We start from the raw sequence: 21,918 nt of genomic DNA, 5'->3' as shown, positions 1-21,918 counted from the left end.
GTATGTAAGTTTGCAAAGGAGAGAAAAGTGAAATTTGAAAGTAACGATCACATTAGTCCCCTCTTTAACCAGAAAGCCCTTCTTCGTTTGCTAAATGAGACACCTGCAGTTGCGCTTACGGCCTCTAGGGGCACGAGTGACTTTGTTCTGCTTTAAAAACGTGCCATCCTGTGCCCATGTCCTCACGTCTCCATCTCCAGAGCTAGAAACGAATCGAAGCAGCAGCGAAACTCCCTCCCTTTTTTACCACAAGCTCAAAAGATCAGCTTTAAGTCCGGGTCTCGCTCTTTAAACCGCCGCCGCCGCCGCTTCGCCGTGAATAACTGTTTAGCGAACTTCAAGTGGCTCAGTGCGTGTCTGACGAGCGCGAAGCCACCGAGCGACCGGGGAGTTCACCGCGTTTCTGTGACACTAAGAAGACAAGCCGCCCCAGAATGTGTCCCCCCCCCCCCCCCTCGTCACGCCTCCCCCCCCCCCACCCTCGTCTTTACCCCCCACCGCAGATCCGCCGCCGCGCTCTCCGTGGGCCGGGATGTGACGGGGCTGCGGGATGACACCCGTCACGGCGCCGCGCCCTGGTGGGGGGGCGGCCTGTTCTCTGTCACGTATCCCGCCTGTGAAGCCCAACCCCCCCTCCCTCCACACACGCCGCCGCCGCCGCTCGCTCGGACCCCCCGCGGCGCCGCTTGGCACTACCCCTTCTCAGATATCCCTCCCCGGGTCCTTCTTCCTGCCAGTTTGTGGGGATTAAACAGACGGGCTGACCTACATATCACTTTGGAAGAGTCAGAAGAAGAAGAAGAGCGAGCGCAGAACTTGGCGAACTCGGCGTGAGAGAGAGAGAGTTTCTTTTTTTTTGGGGGGGGGGGGGGGGGGGGCGGCGTGAAAAGAAGCAGCGGTTTGTGAAGTTCTGAGGAGCCCGTCGCTTCAGATGCGGCGCCGTTTGATGCTCGTGTGATCGCGGGGGGGGGCGTGTTCGCGGGCGACGCTTCAGATTTCAGCCCTCGTGTCGTGAGTACAGGTAACAAGAAAGTCTGTACGACAAAGGTGTACAGAGCATTAAAGTGACAGGATAAATCAGGTTCACTTAAGTTTCTCCAAATGGAAAAGCTTCTCGACTGGAGTTTACAGACGGCATCTCTGGAACCACCCATATATGGTCATGTTTGAAAACAGTTAAGGGGGAAAACAATTTGGAGAAAAATGTCAACTTTCTCTAATTATTCAAAACTACAAATGCCTTATTATGAATATAGTTTTCTACTAAATAAAGATACAAAGACATGGAGAAGAGCAAAGTGGTTCAACAGTCCATAAATACAAAAATAATGTGGCTAATGCTAACGGTTAGCTAGTGCTAGCTACAGCCAGTGTTAATTTTGACAACATATTTTGATTTAGTTTTAGTCTTAGTCTTTTGACGAAAATGTAATTCGATTTTAGTCTAGTTTTAGTCGACTAAATTTAAGACTAATTTAGTGGACTTTGCATTGATAATATTCATTATATTCATATTTAATGTTGTTCCTCTGCTTCATGTTTCTGCTCCACATGAACAAAGCTCAGAGCTGATCCTTTGGCAGAGAATTTACATGATCTGAGGCTCTTTCAGACGCTCAATACAAGTTTGGATGATTTTAGTCTCTCCTTTTCATTTTTATTTAGTCTTATTTTAGTCGACTCAAACATCTGGACATTTTAGTCACAGTTTTAGTCTCATGAGAAACTTTTAATTTAGTTTTAGTCCAATTTTAGTTGAAAAAACATCACTTTGACTAAAATTAAGACTAAATATTTCAGTCGACGAAATTAACACTGGTCGCCATGTTGACGTCACTTTTTTATCCGTTTTTTTGTCCACTTTTTTTGTCGCCTGATTTGTCACTTTTTTGTCTGGGTGAAGAAGAGAAATTGTGCTCGGTTAAGGCGGGGCTTAGCCAAAATACAAACAGTGGCTTCCGGGCCTATCGGAAGGGATGACATCATCACTTCTTCATCATCAACCTCTTAACCCCCGCCTTAACCGAGTGAATTTTCTCCAGTTCAGCTTTAGCCAAATCTAAAAGCGTTGCCCTATAGAGTTACCATGGAGATCCGCCATCTTTGCGGCTGTTAGCATGCATTTCCATTGACTAACATTAGCTTTTAAACAGTATAAGAAGTGGAGAAAGAACTGTTAAAGGGGAGGTATTATGCAAAGTCGACTTTTTCAAGCTTTACACCATGTTATTCTGTCATTCCCTCATTAAAAACATGGCTGAAGTGTTGCCTTGGCACATTCACGTATTTCTGAGTAATCTGTAAAAACTCTGATGGCGGCCATTTTAGGGATAGGTTTGCCTGGGTCCTCCTAGGAACGCCCCCCGTTTTGAGTGACAGTGCAGGATTTTAGAGGCAGTTGTGGTGAACAGGTCTCATTCGACACGTTAGGACATGGCTGGAACATGTAGGGGGAGGATAATACTTAGTTTTGACATTTTTTAAACTCTGTATAGTCCCTTTAAATGCCTTTTTTGAGTGAACTTTCTGCCTGTTAGTCCCGCCCACCAGAAGCCACAGAGTTGATTGAAGGAAGAGGAAAACCTGCAAACCCCTAGAACGTTCCTGCTTTCGTGCTTAGTTCTCCGGCCACAAAAATCTCTGAAATCGGCTCATGTGACTTTTTACCACGCACTAAGATTGTGCATTTGCCGCTCGCCTGGAAAAGCCGGACAGAAAAGCGCTTCAGGACGGGTCACAGCGGGAGAAGAGACAGTAAAGCAGTGGAATCCGTCTGAGTTAGAGCTTCATTCACACGTCTCCTGGTGGATGAGGAGACTGGAGAGCCCGGGTCTGTGCGGCCCCGGCTCCACTTCCTGTTGGTTCATGTGGCTGCGGCCAGAGGAGCTGAGGTTTTGGCTGCAGATGTAAAAGCGGTTTCTAACCTCAGCCGGGAAGAATGCAGTCTGGCTTTTTATGAACTTCTAGGACCTGGAGACGGAATCTGTTCAGCAGCAGAACCGTTTCAAATGAATTCAGATTAGATCAGGGCGGCCCAAACCTTTTGTCTCTGAGGCCAAAGTGGAAAAGTGCCTGTGGGTCGAGGGCCAAACACGGCAATGTGGTGTGTGAAACACTTATAACTGCAAATAATAAGTTTCTTTATTTTCTTTTTCGGTAGCCTATACCAGTGTTTACCACAGTTTTCGAGTGTCTGTGCCGTCTAGTGATCAGCAGAGTAACCATAATACTCTTCCATATCAGGTAGTTAATTTCTTTGAGACCAGAGAATTAGTGATGTATTGAGGCATTGTTGTTAGCGAGACTATACGGTTCCTATTCAAGACACTTTGATGACTGAATATAGGCTACAGAGTTACATGTTTTTAATATTTTCTGCTGGTGGTGCCTCGTGATATTTTCAAAAATGTGCCTTGGCTCAAAAAAGGTTGAAAAACACTGGCCTACACTGCAAAAAGTCAATATCAAGCATTGTCTTAAATGACTTGAATTGAGGAAATGTATCTTGTTTTGGGCGGTTTTCACTCATTTAGACACTTTTCCTGATCGGACCGAGTTTGCTTTGCTTGTTTGAGGACATTTCAGACCAGTTCTAGGGTAAATCTCGCTTGAAATAAGAAAGTAAAATTGCCAATGAGATAAGACCAATTTTCTTTCCCCATTGGCAAAGAAAATGACCTGAAATAAGGACGAAATGTATCGAAACGAGTCAGAAACATCTCAGAACAAGTGAAATAATCCGGGACAAATGCCCAACAACTTCTTAACAAGTCAAAACAGCTAAAATTTGGATTATTGTGCTCAAATTGAGATGTTTATACTGATCTAGTTAATTACTTTTTGCAGTGTATACATTTGCATTTGATTCTATCTATGCTACATTCATATAAATATTAACTATGGCAAAAGCCTCGTTTTAGTCGAACAAAATCAACTATTGCAGCAATATAGTGCAAAATGTAAACAACAACAACACCTGAATCTGCAGCTCCTACTGTGACTTTAAATCATTCATTCGTTAACTCAAAGAAAATGTGATATTAGACCATTTTGAAAATGTCAGTTCAACATAAATTATTTTATAAGTACATTTTTAACATGTGCCTTTGTTGACGTCAACGGCCTTTGCAATAAAGGTTAGAAAACTGGAAAGTGAAAACCACAAGTGTTTCCTTTACTTTGCAAAAGGAGTGAAACAGCGCCCCCAATTTGACGCTAGTGGCCAAAGAGTGTACTGCATCCATATTTACCATTGAGAATGAATTGGAAGAGAGTTAGTATTAACCATACATGGAGCAAAAGTAGGTCACCCTCTGGCGGGCCAACAGAATTGTTCCGGCCACTTTGGGAACCCCCGGATTAGATTATCTCGATTTGCTTTTGAGGGAGAGCAGGCCGCAAGTTGGAAGACTTTCGTTTGCTGGGTCGGCGGAAAAAAACTGTATAAATATGAATAAAAAGGAGCAGAAGAAAGTAAAAAAGAAACCTCATAATACACCTGCCCCTTATCAACATAAAGTCAGTAACAGTTCCAGTTCAGTAAAGCTGAACCACACGTGTGTGAACCTCTGAGCCCCGACCTGAACCACTTTGGCTTTACCCAAATCTAAAAGCTTCTTGAAAAAAGTGTTAAAATAGCAACAAAAACGAGAAGAAAACACGACAAAAAGCGTCAAAATGCTCCGGGTTTTTTGCCAATCACTATAGATACAGACGGTATCGCGTCATAGAAGGGGGCGTGGCTTCGCCGAGGGGGAAAATAGAATCTTTTGGGAAACACAATTTTTCACTCTTTTTAGCCATTTTCTGGTGGAATATCAACTTATTCATCACATAAATAAAGTCAAGTGTAAATCGGGCCCATGTGGATATTTTCTCACGGCAGATTGTTCAGTAGAAGTGAAAAAAACGGCAGTCTTAGCGAGCGCTAGCTAGCTGTTAGCATTAGCAAGATGTTAGCATTCTCCGTTATGTATGTATTTATGGGCTGTTGAACCACTTTGCTCCTCTCCATGTCTTTTTATCTTTATTTAGTAGAAAACTATGTTCATAATTCAGCGTTTGTTAAGGTACTTTTTAAATCATTAGAGAAAGTTTTGATTTTTCTCCAAATTGTTTTCCCCCTCAACTGTTTTCAAACATGACCATATATGGGCGATTCCAGAGATGCGTCTGTATAATTAAACCTCACGTTTAGCTCATGTTGTCAAAGCGAAGCCGGGGCATCTCCATGGAGACGAGATCAGTAATGGCTAATGTTTTTTTATAAAGGTATTTTTTTCCCCAATAAAAACAGTAATGAATAAATGCTTGTGTTAATAATGTCGTCACACAGTGCGTCTTTAAGTCGTGGTTTGCAGATGAAATAGTGACATGTTTAACCCCTTAACTCCCGCCTGAACCGAGAGGATCTTTTTCCTCACGTCATCAGATTTTTTTTCCATCATTTTTTTTGTTGGGTATTCAACTCATTTTTGTCACATTTTTGTCACATTTTTGCCATTTTTTAATCAATTTCTTGTCATTTTTTTGTCACATTTTTGTCACATTTTTGTCACATTTTTGCCACATTTTTGCCATTTTTTAATCAATTTCTTGTCATTTTTTCGTCACATTTTTGTCACATTTTTATCACATTTTTGCCATTTTTTAATCAATTTCTTGTCATTTTTTCGTCACATTTTTGTCACATTTTTGTCACATTTTTGTCACATTTTTGTAATTTTTTTTGTCAATTTTTTGTAATTTTTTCATCAATTTTTGTCAATTTCTTGTGACATTTTTGTGACATTTTTGCCACTTTTTCATCAATTTTTCGTCACTTTTTCATCAATGTTTTCTCACTTTTTTGTCACATTTTTGTCATTTTTTGGTCATTTTTTCGTCACATTTTTGTCACATTTTTGTCATTTTTTTTAAATCAATTTCTTGTCATTTTTTCGTCACATTTTTGTCACATTTTTATCACATTTTTGCCATTTTTTAATCAATTTCTTGTCACATTTTTGTCACATTTTTGTCATTTTTTTGTAATTTTTTTGTCAGATTTTGTCACATTTTTGTCTTTTTTTTTATCAATTTCTTGTCATTTTTTCGTCACATTTTTGTCACATTTTTATCACATTTTTGCCATTTTTTTTATCAATTTCTTGTCATTTTTTCGTCACATTTTTGTCACATTTTTGCCATTTTTAAATCAATTTCTTGTCATTTTTTCGTCACATTTTTGTCACATTTTTATCACATTTTTGCCATTTTTTAATCAATTTCTTGTCATTTTTTTGTCACATTTTTGTCACATTTTTATCACATTTTTGCCATTTTTTAATCAATTTCTTGTCATTTTTTTGTCATTTTTTTGTCACATTTTTGTCACATTTTGTCACATTTTGGTCATTTTTTTTTTATCAATTTCTTGTCATTTTTGTCACATTTTTATCACATTTTTGCCATTTTTTAATCAAATTTTTTGTCAATTTTTTGTCAATTTTTTGTAATTTTTTCGTCAATTTCTTGTGACATTTTTGCCACTTTTTCATCACTTTTTTGTCACATTTCCATCATTGTTTTCGTCTCAGTTTTGTTGCTATTTCCACACCTTTTTTCCAGAAGCTTTTGGATTGGGGTTAAAGCCAAACTGGAGAAAACGTGCTCGGTTCCGGTGGGGGTTAAGGGGTTAAAGGTGTAGACTGACGGACTGATCTCCCCTTGAAGCCTCTCTCTCCTCTGCGCTCTCGTAGTTTGTAGCTGACTCTTCACGCTCGCCGCTCTTCTCTCGGTGCATCAGAGGATTAAAGATGGCGTTTCGTTGTGAATACTTCCTCCTTTCTCTCTTTAGACCCGGGGACTCTGAGGCCGACGGTTTCCCTCACCGGGAGCCACTGTCCAGAGAATGGTTTCCTGCGGCTGCACGAGAGACTGACCACAGATTACAGGCAGATTACGGACACATTTATCAGGAATCAGGCGGATAATCTGGCACAAGCTGATTCTGACAGAAAACTCAAATACTCAAACTAAAGGGGCGGGTTTGTGTTTAAGGATCCTGGATCTCATTGACTCTTTCCAGGTACAAGGAATTAAAAAGAAAGAAAGAAAGAGAGAGAAAGATCGAATGAACTGAAGAGAAAACAAAATAGGAAGGAAGGAAGGAAAGACAGAAGGAAGGAAGTAATGAGGAAGAAAAAAAGGAAGGAAGGAAAGACAGAATGAGAGAAAGAAGTAAAGAAAAGGAAGGAATTAAAGCAGGAAGGAAAGAGGAAGAAAACAAGGACAGACGGAAAGAAAGATGAAGGAAAGAAGGAAAGACAGGAGGAACGAAAGAACAAAGGAAGGAAAGAGGAGAAAAAGAAGGAAGGAAAGGAGGAAAGAGGAAGAATGAAGGAAGGAAAGCAGGACGGACGGAAAGAAAGATTGAAGGAAGGAAAGAGGAAGAAAAGAAAGTATGAAAGATAGAAGTAAGGAAAGAAAGATGAAGGAAAGAAGGAAAGACAGGAGGAACGAAAGGAAGGAAGGAAAGAGGAGAAAAAGAAGGAAATAAAGAAGGAAGGAAAGAGGAAGAAAAGACAGAAGGAAAGATCGAAGCAAGGAAGAAAAGGGGAAGAAAAGAAGGAAGGACAGACGGAAAGACAGGAGGAACGAAAGAACAAAGGAAGGAAAGAGGAGAAAAAGAAGGAAGGAAAGGAGGAAAGAGGAAGGAAGGAAAGATCGAAGCAAGGAAGAAAAGGGGAAGAAAAGGGGAAGAAAAGAAGGAAGGACAGAAAGAAAGAGGAAGGAAAGAAGGAAAGACAGGAGGAATGAAAGAAAGGAAGGAAAGAGGAGAAAAAGAAGGAAGGAAAGGAGGAAGGAAAGAGAATGAGAGAAAGAAGTAAAGAAAAGGAAGGAAATAAAGAAGGAAGGAAAGAGGAAGAATGAAGGAAGGAAAGCAGGAAAGAAAAGGAAGGAAATAAAGAAGGAAGGAAGGACGGACATACGGACGGACGGAAAGAAAGAGGAAGGAAAGACAGGAGGAAAGAAAGAACAAAGGAAGGAAAGAGGACAAAAAGAAGGAAGGAAAGGAGGAAGGAAAGAGGATGAGAGAAAGAAGTAAAGAAAAGGAAGGAAATAAAGATGGAAAGAAAGAGGAAGAAATGAAGGAAAGATGGGAGGAACGAAAGAACAAAGGAAGGAAAGAGGAGAAAAAGAAGGAAGGAAAGGAGGAAAGAAGGAAGAAGAAAAGAAAGAAGGAAGGAAGGAAAGAGAATGAGAGAAAGAAGGAAGGAAAGCAGGAAAGAGGAAGGAAGGAAAGAAGGAAGAATAAAAGAAAGAAGGAAGGAAGGAAGGAAGGAAAGAGAATGAGAGAAAGAAGTAAAGAAAAGGAAGGAAATAAAGAAGGAAGGAAAGAGGAAGAATGAAGGAAGGAAAGAAGGACGGACAGAAAGAAAGATATAGGAAAGAAGGAAAGACAGGAGGAACGAAAGAACAAAGAAAGGAAAGAGGAGAAAAAGAAGGAAGGAAAGAAGGAAGAAGAAAAGAAAGAAGGAAGGAAAGAAGGAAAGAGAATGAGAGAAAGAAGTAAAGAAAAGGAAGGAAATAAAGAAGGAAGGAAAGAAGGAAAGACAGAAGGACACAAAGAAGTAAGGAGGAAAGGAAGAAAAGAAGGAACAAACTTGGCGAGCGTTGCCCCAATGCAGGTCATCAGCTCGTCGCATGAAACACTTTTTTATGAGGGAAAATTCTATAATAAAAAGCAAATAGGAAACGTTTATTACACTTTCAACTAAAACTGCAGCTGAACGTGTTTGAGATTTAAATGTTTATATTTTTACTTTAGCGCTCGTTTCCACCGGTTTCTGTGGTCAGACCTTGTGCAGCCTCTGTGTAGTGTTTCTTCTAGTTTTATTTCTAATAGTCTGTCTCTCTTTCTCTCCTCACCCTCCCCGATCTCCCACTCTCCCCCCGCCCGCCCGATCACACATCTTCCATCCGTCCCCCTCATTAATATCACCGTCTCCCTCCTCTTCCTCCTCCACCTCCTCCTCCTCCTCGTTTGATTTTCCGCCTCATGTTTTGGTTTTTGTTAACGTCCACGCATGCAGACCCCATTGATCCCGATGTTGACCTGTTTGAACTCTTCCATCCTCCCCACACCCCAGTGCCCGACCCCTCCCCCATCCTGCCTCCCGTGGGGGTGCAGGCCGCCGTGCTCAGCCACGACACCATCAAGGTCAGCTGGGCCGACAACTCGCTGTCCAAGAACCAGAAGATCACCGACAACCGGTACTACACGGTGCGCTGGAAGACCAACATCCCGGCCAACACCAAGGTCAAGGTGAGGAGGCGCCTTTTCAGCCAGTGCTTTAGCGATGTTTCCGATACCGATACCTGGACGATACGATTTCTGATCATGTGTGGAAGATACAATGTCGGGTTCATCTACAATGTCAAGAAATGTGTGAAGAATGGGGAATAATTTGGAGGGAAATTGTGGCAAAAAAATAAGGAAAAAAATTTAGTTGTTGTAGTTGTGTCCAAACCCATTTTTTTCTTTCCTAATATATTTGCAGGATCCTAATTCTTTACAGACACACGTTTAAAGGCATATTTCACAACTTACAGGGTCACTTTTCAGGGTCACTTTCACAAAAATGCTAGAAAACCAGCCTGAAAGTTCATAAAATGTGTGCAAATGTTTTATCTGTTGTCACTTTTTTGTTGATTTTTTTGTCACTTTTTGTGGATTTTTCGTCACTTTTTTTGTCACTTTTTGTGGATTTTTTGTCACTTTTTTGTGGATTTTTTGACACTTTTTGTGGATTTTTTGTCACTTTTTTGTGGATTTTTTTGTCACTTTTTGTGGATTTTTTGTCACTTTTTTTGTCACTTTTTGTGGATTTTTTGTCACTTTTTTGTGGATTTTTTGTCACTTTTTTGTGGATTTTTTGTCACTTTTTTGTGGATTTTTTGTCACTTTTTTGTTGATATTTTGTCACTTTTTTGTTGATTTTTCATCTCTTTTTTGTTGATTTTTTGTCACTTTTTGTTGATTTTTTTGTCACTTTTTGTGGATTTTTCGTAACTTTTTTGTTGATTTTTCGTAACTTTTTTGTGGATTTTTTTGTCACTTTTTTTGTGGATTTTTTGTCACTTTTTGGGGGATTTTTTGTCACTTTTTTGTGGATTTTTTGTCACTTTTTTGTTGATTTTTTGTCCCTTTTTTGTGGATTTTTCGTCACTTTTTTGTGTTTTTTTTGACACTTTTTGTGGATTTTTCGTCCTTTTTTGTGGATTTTTCGTCCCTTTTTGTGGATTTTTTGTCACTTTTTTGTGGATTTTTTGTCACTTTTTTTGTGGATTTTTTGACACTTTTTGTGGATTTTTTGACATTTTTTTGTGGATTTTTTGTCACTTTTTTGTGGATTTTTTGTCACTTTTTTGTGGATTTTTTGTCACTTTTTTGTTAATTTTTCATCACTTTTTGTGGATTTTTTGTCACTTTTTTGTGGATTTTTCATCACTTTATTGTCGCCTGTTTTGCCACTTTTGTCGCTCTTTTGAGGCCTTCTTCCTGCTGCATCTTCCTCCTCATTTGCGCCTCCTTTTATCTCCATTTGTCGCTTTTCCATTTATGTAAAGTCCAACTAGAGAAAATATGCTCGGTTAAGGCGAGTTTAAAGCAAACTTGTGGCTTTTACTGAATCCATTTAAACCTTTGACAAAATCCATAGCGTTCCATGATGAATGTGCGATGGGACAAATGGCTCCTTCTTTAATAAAACATTGATACTTTTGCCTCTGTGACTGTGAACAGCATTTCTTGGTTCGTTCTCAATCCAAAATGAAAGCCGCATCTCCCTTTAATTCCCATGGAGGTCAAATGAAAGCGTGTTCCAGCTGGCTCGGCACTTGAAAGCTCCTCTAACTTGTTTACAGCCGCTGATCCAGTTAGATAGGACTAAGTAAATCCTTTCACTCTTATCTCTGATACACTTTAGTGGGATTTCTCTGGAACTTATTGCCTCTCTCTTCTCGTATTTATTGCCGTGTCAGGCCCGAGAAGAATCGTCGCATTACTCTTTTTTTTTTTCATCATGAACTTTCCTCCACAGATGCGTCCCAGAAGTGAAACATTGATTTTTTTTTTCTCTTTTGTTCCGTGACACAAGGGAATCTAATATAATTCAAATTCTAAAGCAGAACAAATAGAGATAAGCTGCAGGCGCCGCTGCTCAGAATCTCAATGGTTTATCCAGGCCGGTGTTTGACAACCTGTGGTCCCGGATGTCTGCGATACGGGCGGCTCTAAGTCGCTGTGAAAGGCAAACGTGGGTTTCTCATAATGCCACAGGAATCTATTTAAACTTCCTGTTCTGGCCAGACAGGCTCAGGTAGCAGAAGGTTCATACTGTTCACCAACCTGGTTGTTCAGAGCCAGGTTTGCACTTGTTGCAGCGTGAGCAGATAAGCAGTGGATTTTAAAGGATAACTCGCCTGATAAGCAACTTTTATAATTAAAAAGACGCACAAATAAACCAGCAGCAACAGCTTAATGTTTAGACATAGCAGCAGCAGAGCTAACGTTAGCCTTTGACCTGTACAAAAACAACATCATACCTTAAAAAAAGTTCCTATCACGGATCCATGGGGCAAAGGGGCAAAAAAAAGCCGCTTGTTTACAGTGTGTCACCCACATTCTTTCAGGCAGAAAAGAAGTGTGTATTTTTGCCACTTAAAAACTTTAAAAAAAATCGAAATTGTATTTATTTTTATCCACATTTTTGCTTGTTTTCCCAATTTTTCCCTCATTTTTTATTACTAATATTTTCCCTATTTCCACCAATTTTCCCCATTTTTTTTCATAGACAATGTTTCCTTATTTTTGCCACAATCTTTTTTGTCACAATTTTTCCCCCAATACCCAGATATCAGCACCGGTTTTCAGAAATCTTTTTTTTGTGACTCAAATTTGATTAAACTTTTCTTCTTTTACATTATATTTCCAGAAGTAGTAAACAATCAAAACTAGCAATGACAGAGAAAAAAAACAAAAAACATGCAGAACCATAAAGACAAACAATAATAATAAGTAGCCAAGTAAATAAATCCATTAATATACATAATAGATAAAACGGAGCAAGGTTGACAAAAAAAAGATCAGATAAATAAATAAAGTAATAGTAATAAAAAATAAATAAATAAATGAATAAAATTAAATAAAATTAAATTAAATTGAATTAAATTAAATTAAATTAAATTAAATTAAATTAAATTAAATTAAATTAAATTAAATTAAATTAAATTAAATTAAAAATGAAATAAAATCAAAAATCAAAAGTAAAATAAAATAAAAAGTCAAAAAAATAAAATAAAATAAAAGTAAAATAAAATAAAAAATAAAAAATACAAAGGAAAATAAAAAAATACAAAGGAAAATAAAATAAATATAAATATTAAAAAAAATAAAATAAATAAAATAAATAAAAAAATAAAAAGTAAAACAAAATAAAAAAATAATAAAAAATAAAATAAAATGAAATAAACTAAAATAGAAAATAAAATAATAGAAAAAGAAAGTTTTATTTATTCCTTACATCAGGGGAAGAGTCCAGATACAAATAGGCATTGTTTATCCACACATGGTTTATTCTTCAAGCAAACCTCACCCCACAGGACCGACCACAACCAAGAGCCTCTCGGATAAAAATGCATTGAAAAAAAGTGTAATTAAATTTTGAGAAACAAAGACGAAATCGGCAAAAAGGAGCAACAAAAACAAAACAAAAATCGCAACAGGCACAGCGCAAAAATAGGGAAAAAAAATGTTAGAAAAAGAGTGAGAAATCCTCTCCTTGAGCACAAACTCCCGGAGATGCGTAAAGACAGAAAGTCCCGGGAATCGCTGGTGGATGTTTTACGCGGCCTGTCGGCGCTCCCTCCGACCCTTGGGCTTCCTCCGCTCGATTTATAGCTTTAATTAAACGCTGACGGCTTCGTTATGGCGAGCGGCGCTAAATCTTTCCGCGGAGCCGCAGACAATGGAGTGAATCGCTCACGCATGAGGGTTTGACTAAGAGATGGGCCCCGGCGTTCAGGTGCGAGAGAATCCGGGCTCTGCTTTACAGAAAGGAGAGTATAAGAGCTCGGCCTCCAAGGATAATCGCCTCTGAGTTAAAATAGCTATTTGCAGTTAAACGGGTCATATAAAAGTCCTTAACAAACAACAGTCTGCTGACCCTGGGCTTTAGACTCAGGGTTTTTAAAGTTTTGAGCACAGGATCCAAATGTAATGCAATTAGTTGAACCTCTTAACCCCACCTGAACTGAGAATGAAAAACCTGTGACAAAAAACTAATTAAAAGCAATGGAAAAGAAAGTTAGATGAGTTTTCTTCCTATAGATGCGTTTCCAATGACATCTCGCATAGTTCCAGCGGCCATTTTGAATACCGAAGTAGAATTATGCAGTACTACAACATGTACCAATATCTCTACTCAGGATTGAATTGAAAGACGACAGTGGTGTTTTTAAGTTCTCGTAATCATTGCTCATGAAGTCCTCCTAGGAACGCCCCCACCTCCTGGAGACGCCTCCGAGCTTTCGTCACCAGCCGAGTAACCAACCACTGCTCCTCAGCAGAACCCCCTCCCCACTGATGCCACAGACAGCGTGTGGAGGGGGCGTGTCTAAAGGCTCAGAGGTTCTTAAAGAGACAGAGGCCTATTTCAAGACATTCACTACAGCCATTTTGAGAGAGACATTTTATACAAGGCAGTTATTCTGATTTACTGCATTTACAGACCAGCAGAAGGTTTGTCATCATTGTAGTGTGATATAGACTGGTGCTGTGTGATTGAAAAAAGCAGAATACCCCTCTTTAAAGCTCAACTGGAAAAGGCAGGGGGGTTGAGAGGTTAAAAAGTCCCCTAGATTGTAGCGTCTAACGGCCGAGCATGAACCTGCCCGGTCCCGGCGGCTCCGGTTCCCGTCCTGACGTGGCCTCGGCCCCCCCCCCGGAGCAGCTGCAGTGAGAGTCGGCTGTTTCGTGCTCTGACCAAAGTGCTGCTGTCCTGGGGGGGCTGTGAAACGCCGGGCACGGGGAAAGTGCAGTCGCCTCCTCAATAATGCACCAGTCGCTCTGGAGGAACGAGAGGACGGGGGAGGCGGATATCGATGGACGTTAAAGATCCTGATTCTTTTCCTCGTTCAGGAGTTTGTCCTTCAGTGAGATGTAAAAGCACTGGGTGAAATAAACTCATCTCTACGAAGAAGTATTTGGATGTTAGAAAAGCTGGGAACTAGTTTGGAACACAGCTAACCAAAAATCTTTTCTCCAGTTCAGCTCTACCCAAATGTAAAAGCTTCTTTAAAACAAATCAAAAACAAGATGGATGAAAACACAACAAAAAAGAGGCAAAAACTCAAGATAAAAGTGATAAAAATTAGGTGAAAAAGAAAGACAAACACGGCAACAATGCAAGGAAATGATCAGTTTAGATCAGTTTTGTAGGTCTTAGCTTTCAAATGAGGCGTTGCTCTGTCCCTCTGGTAAATGCACTGAACCTCTTTCCCCCGCCTTAACCGAGTGCATTTTCTTTAGTTCAGCTTTACCCAAATCTAAAAGCTTCTTGAAAAAAGGCGTCAAAAGTAAGATGAAAATAAGGATGAAAATTTGACAAAACAGCAACAAAAAAATGGCGAAAAAGTGACAGAAAATAATAATAAAAATGTGACCAAAAGCAACAAAAAGAAAAAAAGAAAAAAAAGAAAGAACAGGAAGAAAAAGAACGGGAAAGGCGGTCGTAGAAACAGAAGCAAAATCATTAATATAAATAATACATAATGATGGTCCCAAAACTGAACCTTGTGGTGCGCCATACTCCACGGAATTCCTTTTAGATTCATGTTTTTTTATACTGGGCTTTACCCAAATCTAAAAGCTTCTTGAAAAAAGGCGTCAAAAGTAAGATGAAAATAAGGATGAAAATTTGACAAAAGAGCAACAAAAAAATGGCGAAAAGTGACAGAAAAAGTGGCAAAAAATAATAATAAAAATGTGACAAAAAGCATCAAAAAGTGTTTAAATTTTGTTTTTTGTTTTTTAAAGTGGCAAAAATGCAGCAAAAAAAAGTCCAAAAACGGGTTGAAATCACATTTAAAAAAGTAATGACAAAAAAAAATGACAAAAAGGCGATGAAAAGGACAAAAATACTGGTAAATGTCCTGAACCTCTTACCCCCGCCTGCATTTTCTCCAGTTCGGCTTTGCCCAAATCTAAAAGCTTCTTGAAAAAGGCGTTAAAAGAAAGATGAAAATAAGGATGAAAATTTGACAAAAGAGCAACAAAAAAATGGCAAAAAATTATAATAAAAATGTGACCAAAAGCAACAAAAAGAGTAAAAAAAACAAATTTAAAAAAAAAAAGTGGCAAAAATGCAGCAAAAGAAAAGTCCAAAAATGGGTTGAAATCACATTTACAAAAGTCATGAAAAAAAAAGTGACAAAAAACCTCTGACAACACTGCAACAACGCAGGGAAGAAGATCCATTTAGATCAGTTTTGTAGGTCTTAGCTTTCAAATGAGACGTTAACCTTTCAGATTTGGGTAAAGTCGAACTGGAGAAAATGGTAAAGACGGGGGTTAAGGTTGTTGCTTTGTTCTCAGTCTTTTGTGGCTTTTCGCTTTTCTCACTTTTCCATCGCTTTTTTTGGTTGCTGTTTTGATTTTGATTTTTTGATTTTTTTTTAAGAAGTTTTTAGATTTGGGTAAAGCCAAACTGGAAAAGTGTGACTCTTCTACCTCGTAATGACTGACTGTGTGTTTCTGTTTCCAGACGGCGAACACCTCCAGCCTGAGCTACACGGTGACCGGCCTGAAGCCCAACACGCTGTACGAGTTCTCCATCATGCTGACCAAAGGCCGGCGCATGAGCACGTGGAGCATGACGGCGCAGGGGACCACCTTCGAAACCAGTACGACCTCAGTCTAATCTCTACTAAACTGAGCCAGTCTGAAGCCAGGGGTGGAATTAGGCCTAAAAATGAACTAAAACAAGCCTAAAATTGGCCATAACCAGCTATTAAAGGGATATTTCAGGATTTAATAGGGCCTCATTTCCTAGTTATCCAGAGTGTTGCTGATTTCTGGAGATATTTCTTTTTGTAGTTCATGCAGTTCTTATATTTGAAGGGTTTCGTGACGCTAGGCTAGTGCATGTCTATGGTATCAGCTAGCCTGCATTAAAAACAGTGTGACCCGCTCCACAGAGCACCTGAGGCAAATCACTTATAACACCAGACTAACCATATAAATGTCTGTGTCCATAGAGTCATGTTTGGAATATAACTGACCTGCATCACATGAATGATCGCATTTTGAGGGACTATTTTCTAGCAGATCACTCCGCCGCCGCGTAGCTTATACAACCACGAAGCTGAAGCAGGCTAGCTGATACCATAGACATGCACTAGCCTAGCACTAGCCTAGCACCACGCAACTCTTCAAATATAAGAACTGCATGAATTACAAAAAGAAATATCTCCAGAAATCAGCAACACTCTGGATAACGAGGAAATGAGGCCCTATGTCAAAAATCCTGAAACATCCCTTTAACTTGGTATGCTTTTCTCATCTACATATTGGTCTGTAAAAACTATCTTCTTTCCCCTGCAGTTCCCAGCTCTTCTCCCAAAGACGTGACGGTGGTGAGCAAAGAGAACAAGCCCCGCACCATCATCGTGAACTGGCAGCCTCCGTCTGAAGCCAACGGAAAGATCACAGGTCGGTTCATCCACACGATCAAGAGGAGGACTTCACATTTACATGAAATTCTTGAAATACCACATGCCGTTTAACTTATCTAACATTAGAGACTGTTTAAGGCGAGACACGGCAAGAGAAATTGTTGATTTTTTACGCAGGGGTCCATGTAATGTGGAGATTTTTAGCTAGTTTTCTCCCACAGCATCTTAGTCTTCATGAGTGTAAGAAAGACTAAACTTACCCTGTACAATGCTTATTTTCTGCCCGAGAGATGACGCTGTAATCCTAATATGGTTATAAGCTCAGACGGGGAGAAATATACACAAGCATCATAGAAAAGGTTTAATCATCGACTGGACTGGGTTTAGGTAAAGTGGAGGACGTTTCGCTTCTAGTCACAGAAGCTTCTTCTTAGCTCTTAAAGGAACAGGCCTCCATTTTTCCACACTGAGATATGTTCTTACCTGAGCTTAGACGAGTTGATGCGTACCTGTCTGGTCTTTGTGCGTGCCCTCAGTCAAACGACCAAAGATGTTGTTAGCATTTGGCCTCTCTCCCAGTATATTCATATGGCTCCAAACGGGGGTGAAGTTGGAAGCGAAACAAGCACTTCGTACGTAGCAACTCGTCTAAGCTCAGTGTGGAAAAAACGGTGGCCTGTTCCTTTAAGGTCAAAGAAGACACTTATTGTAGTCCTCCAGTCCAGTCGATGATTTAACTCTGTCTACGATGGATGCTCCCTGGATGAATGAGAGCCTTCACAAACAGACGCAAAACTTTAGGCCCTTTTTCTCTAGATGAGGTTTTCATTCCAACATTTTGAAGTTATTTTTAGAGGGATTTTTTTAAATAATTAATTCCCAGCCTGATTTATTGAGCTTTGAACCCTCGAAATAAGGAGAAATTTGACTTTTTACAGATTTTTGTCACTTAAAAATAGCTTGTTCAAAAACTAAACTAGATCCAAAATCTCCATTATTTAGATTTTATCCCTAAAAAAAAGGCAATTTTGGCCATTTTTATGTTGAAAATGTCCTGTTTTTATATGAAAACATAAAATTACAGAAAACTTGCAATACATTTTCCCCCCATATTAATATCAGTGATCTACAGCAGATTTCACATTGATATCCCTAAATTTAAACATTTTCCCTATTCACCTGCAGTGTCTCGCCTTTAATTTATGGCGTAGATTTAGCACCTCAACACTTGGAGGGAAAATGGCCTTGAAACATCCCCTTTATCATCAAAAGATTAAAGTTAATGTGAAGCCTGGGCGTTTTCTTCTGCCTCCAGAATAAAAACACGTTTACAAAGACAGTATTTAAACCTCCCGCTCTGCCCTTGTAGGCTACATCATCTACTACAGCACGGACGTGAACGCCGAGGTGCACGACTGGGTGATCGAGCCGGTGGTGGGGAACCGCCTGACGCACCAGATCCAGGAGCTCACCCTGGACACCACCTACTACTTCAAGATCCAGGCGCGCAACTCCAAAGGGATGGGCCCCATGAGCGACGCCGTCAACTTCCGGACCCCCAAATGTAGGTCCACGAGCCGCACCGTGTTTCCACCCTCGTCCCTAAAGCAGGGGGAGGCGAGGTTTCTTAACGGAGGGACAGTTTTAGGCCACAGTAAAGCGCTACACTGGAAACATTGCCATCTTAAATGAGATAAATGACTTAAAATTGCTTGAATAAAGGTTCTTTATGTTGAATTTGAGTCTGTTTGGACTAATCTAAGATAAAGACACAAATGCTGATGCCAATGGAACAAACATAAAACCCACTTTGAAATCAGACAAATGAACTTTTACTTTTAAAAAAGATTTGTTTTTCACTTGAAATCATACAATATAATCTGAATTAGGAGAATAATGACTTGTTCCATTGGCGATAAGATGTTTAATCTGATCTGAGACCAGACCAGACCAAGGCTGTATCCGAATGTCCACATTATCCCCTAACCCCTCATTCACTACATAGGCCCGCACTATGTAGTCGACTATATAGTCACTGATTCTGTTGGTGATTCGGACACAGGACACTAGTTTCTCCGAGCTGCGTGACGTCACGCGCTGCAGCTGCAGATGTGTTTTTTTTTATTTTTTATCTGAATTCATTTATTGTTACAAACGTTTATTTTATGAAACAGAACAACTGTTTTGGCACTTTTACAGGCGTTACTTTCATCACAAAAAAAGGACCAAAAAAATTATAAAGTCACCCCAGCGTGAGCTCAGAGACGCCGAAAGTCGGTCAGAGCCCGGTGTCCGAAACACCAGCAGATTGAGCGACTACATCTGCTAAAAGTCGCTAAACTCCGGGAATAAAGTATTTCTGTGATAAAAACCAAACTCAGAGACAGTGGAATATTTATGGATAAGTACGAGTCAGATACGCTTTTACTTCACATGGATTTTACATGAATGTCTTGGATTATTCGAGAGGAAGCTGTCGGTCATTTAACAGCTCCAGCTAAAGGTTAGCAGCTAACATTAGCATCTTTTCACCGTAACCGTTTATATTTAGGTAATTTATTCATGAGAAACACAAACACACGACTGAAACAGATGATTTACTTCAGTCGTGTTTAGTTCACAGACCTGTGGCTGTCAGGCTCTTCTCCCACTCTCGCAATGCATTGTGGTCTATATTGACCCGTTTAGTGACCATCGATGCTCACTACTTTTCCAGATGCATTGTGGGAAATTTCGAGTGCCCTACTTTTTTCTCTCTGGACATTCGGACACCCCTACAACATATGACCACTACATAGTCACTACATAGTCACTATATAGTGACTATATAGTGACTATGTAGTGACTATGTAGTCACTATATAGTGACTATATACTCAATGAGTTAAGGACAGAAAAACGTTCAAAACGATGAACTGAAGCTACAGACAGGAGCCTCCAGAAAAGAAAGAAAGACTCGACTCGACCCCATGACCAATTGACTGGGACTGTCTTTTAGCGACTTACTCCCACCTCTGCTTATTTGTCAGCAGGTTAAATCATCCTCACAGTGGTTTATCTGAACCCACCACAGCACATTGTGAAAGTCCTGATAAAAAGGATATATAACTCCTGGGGGTGCAGTGAAAGAAGCACAGATTTCTCCTGGCTTCTTTGCGTTTTCGTGAAATCCCAATGTTGTTACTGTTCTCCCTCAGATCGTTCTCTCTCACAGATGTTTGCTTCTGTCCCGCCCTCTCCTGTCCCGGTGTCTCCCCCCTCCCTCTGCTGCACTTTTGTTCTAACTGTTTTCTCTGCTGTTTATTGTCTCTCTCTCTCCGCACTCATTTGGCCGTTAAAGCCGAGTCCGCCGACAAAATGGCCAATGACCAAGGTAAAAAAAAAAACACGCTGCTTCACACTTTGTCTCTGCCATCTCGCCTTAACGCCTCCTGCATTTCCATCTCTGTGTCTGAAGACTAACTGTCAGTGTCCGATCATGTCCAATCCATAAATCACGGTTATGTGTTTGTTTTGGTGAAGTGACTTTGTGAACGTGATTTTTAATTGTTTCACTTATTTCAGCTCTGAATCCGCCGGTGAAGTCTGGGCCCGGAGGAGGACTGTCGTACCCGGACTCCACGTTAGGTACGAGCATTTGTTTGTGTTTTGTAACTTGTAGCTGTGACATGTAACATCTCTGGCTAAGCTTAATCCTCTCATCGCAAAGTGAAAACACTCGCCATAGCCTTTTCTCTTCAGCTGCTCAGCGAAGGGGAGAAAGAGGAGCTTAGAGTCAAGTTTAGGATTTGAAAATAAGGGAAATGGTCTCTGTGCACAGGGATTTACTCCTGCACAGAAGCACCAGCACTGTCCTTCCTCTCCCGGATCTATTACATTCAAAAGTAGAACATTTGACTGCGGAATCGTAGGCTACAGAGCCGGTGCTGGCCCTTCTGGGGCCCTAAGCAAAAATCCACACGGGGGCCCTACAGTAGCATCCCATGGTTATTCAACAAAGATCGAATCCATTTACGGTCAAAAGGAGTTTCACTGAGCAGTCGTGCAGGGCAGAAGGGGAACATAATGACCTTAATTCAGGCCCCGTCCCCCTGTGTGAGAACCACTATTTAGGACGACTACTAGTCTATTTCCCAACTTTTTAAAATGGCAAATAGTCCCATTCTCTCACCTCTGGTCCCTGACCCACAGTTTGGGAACCACTGAAACCTGCACCTGACGGTTATTTCTGTCTGACCTCTGAGAATCAGCCTGTGAGTCGCCCCAACTCGCTTTAGACTGTGCACATTCAGAGAACCAGAGTTACTGTTAGTAACTGTGTGCATGAGATAGGCCCATAACAACGCGTTAATTACTCAGGGAAACAACTTCGTAGTTTCACTGAGATGTGGGGCCCTTGTGGCTGCAGGGGCCCTACGCAACTTGCATAGTTTGCCTATAGGAAAAACCGGCTCTGGTAGGCTACGAATGCAGAAATTGCAAAAATTGCAAAACATTGCGAAAAAATTCATGAAAATGCCTATTTAGATGTATCATGATGCTTTTATTGTGAAAATCTCAATTTAGTTGCATAATACTGCTCTTTTTGTGAAAATCCCTATTTTGTTGCAGAAACTTCACATTGTATAAAGACTTAAACTTAAACATAAACTGTTTAACAGTTCTTCACTGTATCAGAAATCCTATTAAAATGAATGGGCAGAATTCTCAATACAAATCAATGGCAGAATTTCCAAGCCCGTAGAAAAAAACTGGAAAACTAAAAAATGTTCTGAAAACTGACAAGTGGAACCTGAACAAGCACAAACTGCTGAAATTGCAGAAAATTTGAAAAAAAGTTGCAGAAAAACATCAATTTGCGGAAGCCCCATTATAAGTCAATGGGAAAAATCGGCCGATTTTTGGCCGATTGCGGAAAAACCGGAAGTTGCAGAATTCCCAAAAGTAATAGTGGGATTCTGATTAGATGTATTACAGGCAGAAATCACTGAAACTGTGAAAGTTGCAGAAAATTTGGAAAAAAATATAATAATGGATAAAGAAAGTGAAAACCAATTACTACAGGATTACTACAGAATAACCTACCACAAAAAAACATGTACAATAGAGTGCGAGTGAGGGACAACGGATGGAAATGAGCCCATGATATCTCATAATATCTCAGTTTAATCCATTGTTTTTAGAGAATACATAATATATT

The 21,918-nt window shown here is 40.0% G+C and overlaps 1 protein-coding gene across 7 annotated transcripts in view; it reads left to right on the top strand.

Annotated features, from left to right (window-relative positions):
* neo1a (neogenin 1a) overlaps positions 1-21,918 on the top strand; it is a 454,282-nt gene that overhangs the window by 418,864 nt on the left and 13,500 nt on the right. For 5 of the 7 annotated variants that reach the window (XM_079554651.1, XM_079554652.1, XM_079554649.1 and 2 more), the window contains exons 17-22: positions 9,078-9,310; positions 15,810-15,948; positions 16,649-16,756; positions 18,089-18,283; positions 20,059-20,091; positions 20,283-20,345. In XM_079554651.1, the coding sequence (XP_079410777.1) occupies positions 9,078-9,310; positions 15,810-15,948; positions 16,649-16,756; positions 18,089-18,283; positions 20,059-20,091; positions 20,283-20,345 (771 nt within the window). The remainder of the gene's footprint in view (positions 1-9,077; positions 9,311-15,809; positions 15,949-16,648; positions 16,757-18,088; positions 18,284-20,058; positions 20,092-20,282; positions 20,346-21,918) is intronic. The other 2 variants (XM_079554653.1, XM_079554650.1) reach the window with 1 other exon arrangement.

Source organism: Gobius niger (assembly GCF_951799975.1).
Source record: "Gobius niger genome assembly, chromosome: 4".
NCBI classification, from domain to species: domain Eukaryota; kingdom Metazoa; phylum Chordata; class Actinopteri; order Gobiiformes; family Gobiidae; genus Gobius; species Gobius niger.
Note: the sequence above shows the minus strand (reverse complement) of the source record. Positions and strands in the feature narration are given on the sequence as shown.